This window comes from Nicotiana tabacum, chromosome 15 (genome assembly GCF_000715075.1).
Source record: "Nicotiana tabacum cultivar K326 chromosome 15, ASM71507v2, whole genome shotgun sequence".
NCBI classification, from domain to species: domain Eukaryota; kingdom Viridiplantae; phylum Streptophyta; class Magnoliopsida; order Solanales; family Solanaceae; genus Nicotiana; species Nicotiana tabacum.
Genome location: NC_134094.1, coordinates 95,451,406 through 95,458,987, shown reverse-complemented (window position 1 = coordinate 95,458,987; position 7,582 = coordinate 95,451,406). Strand labels below are relative to the sequence as shown.

The 7,582-nt window shown below is 34.9% G+C and overlaps 1 protein-coding gene across 1 annotated transcript; it reads left to right on the top strand.

Annotated features, from left to right (window-relative positions):
* Positions 1 to 2,073: 2,073 nt before the first annotated feature.
* LOC107828954 (tubulin beta-1 chain-like) lies at positions 2,074 to 5,837 on the top strand. The gene is made up of 3 exons (XM_016656353.2): positions 2,074 to 2,799; positions 4,366 to 4,635; positions 5,045 to 5,837. Exons 1-3 carry the CDS (start codon positions 2,394 to 2,396, stop codon positions 5,719 to 5,721), a joined length of 1,353 nt encoding a protein of 450 aa, XP_016511839.1. The 5' UTR covers positions 2,074 to 2,393; the 3' UTR covers positions 5,722 to 5,837.
* Positions 5,838 to 7,582: the final 1,745 nt, after the last annotated feature.

The window sequence follows — 7,582 nt, the reverse complement described above, 5'->3', positions numbered from 1 at the left end:
CACAGAATTCCATCTACGGCCGCAAACCAAGAAGAAAAATCTAACAGAACTTTCAGCAATGTGCGACCGCAGGACTGGACTTAAGAGTCAAAGATCAGAGAGTATGCAACCAGGTCCAGGAGCCTTTGTGAAGTGCGGACCGCACAAGAATTGTGCTGCCGCAGAAGATTACCTCGCGGCCGCAGCCCAGAAATGTACGACCGCAGAACTTACCTTCCTGCCAACTGAAGAAAACTGCGGACCGCACATGGAATTGTGCAGCCACAGAACCTCCCGACAGGTATTTATGTCCTCGATTTTTGGTCATGTATTAATAGACGAGTTTCAAAAAACTTGGTCAAGTTTGAACATACAAAGCTGTTGTAGCCGTTTCTCTTTGCTATTTTAGGAAGTTTTAGCTTATTTGAGTATTTTAACATTAGATTTTATCATTTTAATCTTCCACTATGAGTTTAATTAGTTTTTTATCTTTATTTACTTTAAATCCCATTAGGAGTAGCTAGATTTTTACTAGGGTTGTGACCCAATCCTAGTGTGTAAACCTTATGAGTGATTAATTTTATGTTTGTTTATGATTGGGTGTTGATTATTTAGCTTAGTTTTATGCTTCAATTTTAGAATTAATGGTTGCAAACATTGATTCATGCCTATTTGACTTAGTTTCTACTTGAGAAAGAGGCACTAGTCTAGGATAACTTAGCTAACAAGGAATTAGGTTAATTGAGAGATTGATTAACCTAATTAAAGGGTTCAAACTAGATATAATAAGAACCCGACTTGAGCTCTTATCAACTGTTTTGGTTGATACCCATTTGGACTTGAGAAAGCCAAATTGTGCAAAATCACTCTCTGACCGAAAGGTATTGAGTGGGTAATGTGGAGTTGAGAGCTATAATACACCCCAATCAACAAAATAAGTATAAACATCTTTATCCCATTAGGCAAACACCTAGGTTATGGTCACAACCCTAGGCCTTTAATCCAATTGGAAAAACCTCAAAAATATTTATCTATAATCTATTTTCTTTAGCTTGCATTCATTAGAGTAACAGTAGAAATAGAAAACAAAACCTTGTTGTGGAAGTGCAATCTTAGATAACCCATTTGCTTGCTTCAAATATATACTCCTAACACTCTTCATAACTCCCAGTGGATTCGACCCCGACTCATAGTTGGGTAATTATTATTGCATACGACCATATCATATCTCCTATAAAGGTGTGTTGTGAACGTCATCAACATCATACCTGTCTTCAGCTTCACGTGTCATCTCTTCATTCGTCCAACTGTCACTAACCAATTTTTCCGTATACAACTTTGCTAAGAAATTAGAGCAACTAGAAAGAAACCAAAGAGATAACCAACGATAACTCATTGCATTATTTTTTTTCGGCGACCTTAACCATGAAAAGGTTGAACTATGACCGACGCTCTCGATAGGGAGCGGTTTTCCTCCATTAATGGTATTTGCATTAATTCAAATATTTAATTAAGTTAGTGAATTCCGAATATGGTATAGTTAAACCACAAAAATGTTGAATCATAAAAGAAAATAAGTTACTTCATCTGTCCTATTTTACGTGCTATACTGTTTTTTTCTTTTTTGTATGTTTTCAAAAAGAATGTATGATATTTTTTACATTTAGAAATAATTTAACTTCATACTTTTTATTTTATTCTTATTGAGATGATTTATAATCTAATAAATATCTTATGAGTTATTTAAGGCCACAAATTTCATAAATTTTTAGTAGTTCTTTTTTAATCTCTACGCCCAATCAAATACCATCACATAAAATGAGTTGGAAAGAGTATAACTTTTTCACTATCAAACTTAAAAGATAATTAAATATAATCGCTCATGAAAAATTAAATTAACAATTTTGAAAATAAAGCAAAATTACCTGTTACAAATAAGTTAAAATAACTGCAATAAGGGATCGTTAGCAATTAAGAATATAATCCCAAGATAAAATTTGAGCTTTGTTATTATGGGTATCTCTACAAATTTTATATCAAACTCTTGATATTAACTAACTCATACGAGATAACAATCCCAATATTTTAATCTTGGGATTATTAATCGGTGCCTCTCTAGAACCAAACGACCCCTAATATTATAAAAACCTTTTACTCTACATAAGTTAAATCCAAAAGAAAAATAAACATGAAAACTGTTGTTGACGGTGCGCACGTGGGACCTCTGTCCCCCTCTTATCGGCCAGCGGATTAATTTCTGTCCGTATTCTCGCCCGTCGTCTCACACCAACAACTCCTCACGTTGTCCCACTCCTCTCCAAAAATATCCTCCTCTCCTTATAATTTCTCCTCTATTTCTCTTTCTGTCTTCCCATTTCCATTTCCCTTAATTCTCTCTCCCCAATCAAATAACCATGAGAGAAATCTTGCACATTCAAGGTGGCCAATGTGGGAACCAAATCGGTTCCAAATTCTGGGAAGTAATATGCGATGAACATGGTGTTGATCCATCTGGTCGTTACAATGCTAGCAACGCGGATGCCTCTGATCTCCAACTCGAACGCATTAATGTGTATTTCAATGAGGCTGCTGCTGGTCGTTATGTACCTAGAGCTGTACTTATGGATCTTGAACCTGGTACTATGGACAGCATTAGATCTGGTCCTTATGGACAGATCTTTCGACCTGATAACTTTGTTTTTGGACAGTCTGGTGCTGGGAATAATTGGGCTAAAGGACATTATACTGAAGGCGCTGAGTTGATTGATTCTGTTCTTGATGTTGTTCGTAAAGAGGCTGAGAATTGTGATTGCATGCAAGGTGATTTTATGGCTTTTCCTTACGTTTTTTACTTTTCGTTTAGATTTCCTCGCGTGTGTGTAAATCTGCCAAGAATATAATTAAAAATAAGCTGCCGACAATGATAGCTGTAAATGCTTATAAATATTCTCATGTTGTAATGTCTACAGTCCGTGATCTGTTTTTCTTTTGTCGTATGACGCTCGAGTGAACGCATGCAAACGTACTGAGTACTGTCAGTCCTATCAAAAAGTATTGTAATAACTTGTGGTGGTGAGATCCTGTTATTAAAGATAAAATAATACGTTTTAAATTAAATAATTTTTTGATGTAGTAGAAATATCTATAGAGGAAGTAATAGGATTTGTCTTGTACGTCCATTCATTATATATATATCCCAATTGAGAATCTGGATAAAGAAACATTAAACTTTCTATTATTCAAAATGTCCCAAGTCTCAAAGAAAAGCGTTTTTTGTACAGATTCCCTAAGATATATATAGTAGTAAATATGTTTATTGCACCATAAACAACATTTTAACAAAAGTAGGATTAAGTTAGAGAAACATTTTTTCAGAATTCTTGTAGTGCTGGAGAATTCTCATTCTACATATCTTAAGTGTTCATCTCCAGGAAAACAATGCATCATGAATATATTATTATTTTGTTTTTGATAAAACATTCTAATCGTGTACTAAAATTAAGTTCTGACATTGTAAAAACATAAACTATACTATATCGTTGTTTATATATTGTTTGCAAGTATAATCTAAATATTCTAAGAAAAAAAGCACTAGGCAGTAAGATCTTTGATAAATTTCGAAAAGTCGAAAATAATAAGGTAACAGAATCCAGTATTGCCAGAAAGAATTCAGATTGTTTACTACTCCTAGTACTTATAAAACAAGAGAGGAAGATATTTCACAATACATTCTAATTTCTTGTGCATCAACTGTAACTGATTATGTTTTATGGTGAAACACACATAAAAAAAAGGCACAAGAAATTAGAATGTATTGTGAAATATCTTCCTCTCTTGTTTTATAAGTACTAGGAGTAGTAAACAATCTGAATTCTTTCTGGCAATACTGGATTCTGTTACCTTATTATTTTCGACTTTTCGAAATTTATCAAAGATCTTACTGCCTAGTGCTTTTTTTCTTAGAATATTTAGATTATACTTGCAAACAATATATAAACAACGATATAGTATAGTTTATGTTTTTACAATGTCAGAACTTAATTTTAGTACACGATTAGAATGTTTTATCAAAAACAAAATAATAATATATTCATGATGCATTGTTTTCCTGGAGATGAACACTTAAGATATGTAGAATGAGAATTCTCCAGCACTACAAGAATTCTGAAAAAATGTTTCTCTAACTTAATCCTACTTTTGTTAAAATGTTGTTTATGGTGCAATAAACATATTTACTACTATATATATCTTAGGGAATCTGTACAAAAAACGCTTTTCTTTGAGACTTGGGACATTTTGAATAATAGAAAGTTTAATGTTTCTTTATCCAGATTCTCAATTGGGACATTTTTGTTTATAATATTTGCTGTTTGTTTAATGAGCCAGGATTCCAGGTTTGTCATTCACTTGGAGGGGGAACTGGTTCAGGCATGGGAACTCTTTTGATTTCAAAGATAAGGGAAGAATATCCAGACAGAATGATGCTCACCTTCTCTGTTTTCCCATCTCCAAAGGTTTCTGACACTGTTGTTGAACCCTACAATGCTACACTCTCTGTGCACCAATTAGTGGAAAATGCTGATGAATGTATGGTCCTTGACAATGAAGCCCTCTACGATATTTGTTTCAGGACTCTCAAGCTCACCAATCCAAGCTGTGAGTTCTCCCTTTGGTGTTATCAAATACTATACATCATTCTATTTATTTATTTATAAAAAGATCAGTTTGATGTACTAAGCTCGCGCTATGCACGGAGTCTGAGTAAGCTCGGCAGATCTTTACTTTACATTTTTCTAAGAGATTATTTCCACAACTTGAACTCATACTCTCTTGGTCATATATGACGATAACCTCTTTAGTGTTGTGTCAATATTCTCCTAATTATTTTCAAAACAGAATTTTAAATTCTTCTATGATATCTACTATATCAAACTAATTTTCAAATTAAATTATATAATTTAAAACTTTGAGTTCATCATCGTAAAAATTGAAACGGATGGAGTAATTATACAACTAGCATGCTAAGTACAGAAATGTTAAATTTATGTCTATATTTTGTATGCAGTTGGTGACCTGAACCATTTGATATCTGCAACAATGAGTGGTGTTACATGCTGTCTAAGATTTCCTGGCCAGCTGAACTCAGACTTGCGAAAATTGGCTGTCAATTTAATCCCATTTCCACGTCTTCATTTCTTCATGGTGGGATTTGCACCATTGACATCTCGTGGATCGCAGCAATACAGTTCCCTCACAGTGCCAGAGCTCACACAACAAATGTGGGATGCCAAGAACATGATGTGTGCAGCTGACCCTCGTCACGGCCGTTACTTAACTGCCTCTGCTTTATTCAGAGGAAAAATGAGCACAAAAGAAGTAGATGAACAAATGATCAATGTCCAGAACAAGAACTCGTCTTACTTTGTCGAGTGGATTCCTAACAATATGAAGTCTAGTGTGTGTGACATTCCACCAACTGGGCTAAAAATGGCATCAACTTTTGTTGGCAATTCGACGTCTATTCAAGAAATGTTTAGGAGAGTGAGCGAGCAGTTCACGGCCATGTTTAGGCGAAAGGCGTTTTTGCATTGGTATACTGGAGAGGGAATGGATGAAATGGAGTTTACTGAAGCTGAGAGTAATATGAATGATTTGGTTGCTGAATATCAGCAATATCAGGATGCTACTGCAGATGATGAGGAAGAATATGATGAGGAGGGGGTTGAAGAGCATTATGAATAAGGCTAATGGCTTTTGAAATTTCAGTATTACTGCTTTATTTATTTTCTGTCTATGAATCTGTTATTGTTTATGTTTTCTTTAACATTTTATATATTTCAATTGAACTTTTTGTTGTATTCGTTGTTTTGTGGCTGGAAATTGAAATGTTTAACAATGATCGAAGCAAGATGCATTGTAGTATGTTGAGAAAAATATGCACTACATTGTGTTTTTCTCAATGTGATAGACTAAGGACTGATTAAAATAGAAAAGGTTGGTGCTTCATTGTAGTTTCTGGCACTCTATTGGAATAGTTTATACTATTCTGAAACTATCAATCTTCTACAGCGAAATTTTTCTTCACAGATAAATAAATAGGTTTCTTTCTTTACTTATTTTCTATTCATCTTTCATATTCTTTCTGGGAAACAAAAACAAGCATTACCCTTTTGAAAGCGTCTTGGAGCGGGAGGACCCATAGCCCCTTTCTGAATAGGTAGTCACATAATATAAAAAATATCTTGTGACGCTTTCTGTTGTCTTCATCACCGCCTCACCAAAAGTTAGTTAATATTTTTTCCAACTAGTCAAGTACTTCCTTTGAAACAGGAATACCAGAAGGTGTGTATAGACATCGCGTAAAGTACAAGTGTTGTGGAAGATCGTGGGTTAACTAGCACACAATCATACGCAAAGCAAATAGAGAAGAAAAATCAACATAAGGATTTAACGAGGTTCGGCTAAGCCTAATCCTCGGGGCAGAAGCGGAGAGAGTTTTCCATTATGAATGAGAAGAAAAGCACAATATCATCTCTAGAATCCTCAACTACAACACATATATATAGATCACAAATAGTCCCAAACCTATAAGAGAAAGATTTTTCAATTTGACAGGAACAATAGTTTTTCCTTTCCCGAATCTATTAAGACAATGGGTCTTCCCAAACCTATAGGGATTATGAGTTTTCTAAAAATACAAGGAAATAATTCAAGCCACAAAATAACAAATCTCCCCCTTGGCTTGAATTCTCTTCATCAACAAGAACAACGTCTCTCTACCTTGCTCTCAACCCTTACCCATTGAAGCACACATCAACTCAGCCATAACACTAATCCTTCGATTTGGTTCTGTACTCGGAATAGCTTTTGGATAGCTATAACACTCAAACTCATCAACGGTCTCTGCAACTGCCAAAGCAAATCCCACAGGATTCGTGTATCCAAGAAGATTCCCATCAACTACGTTTGCAAACCTTTGCGGTCAGTTGATTACTCTCTTCTCTCTGCCTATTGCAATGCTATATGGTTGACGTTGCACAAGTGCATTAATATTATCATCTTGATCAATATTATGCACCTCCTCCACTTCTTCTACTTTAGCACTAATGTGCTGAGCTAGTGGAGATTCAATTTCTAGCTCTATGCGGTCACTAACACTATGATTTGTTTCTGCTATTGCCTTCTCCCTCTGACTGTCCACTGAGGCAGATTCATTGAATGTTACATCCCTACTGATAATTATTCCTGGAGTCTTTTGATCTGTGCACCACAACCTATATAACCTTTCACTTCAGTTTCATACCCTAGAAATATGCACTTCTTTGCCCTCGACTCAAGTTTCCCATCCCTCATATGAGCATAAGCAGGACAACCAAATATCCTTAAATTTGAATAATCAACAGGCGAATCGAACCATACCTCAAAAGGACTTTTGAACTCAATAGCTATGGATGGAGATCTGTTGTGTTACACCCTATATTTTCGTACGTGGGAGTACATCATAAGTCAATTGATATAAGCTCAGAAATAAGATCATCTTTGAAATTATATAAAGTAAGATAATCATGTTACCTTGGAGGTTACAAATCTTTAAGATCATGGA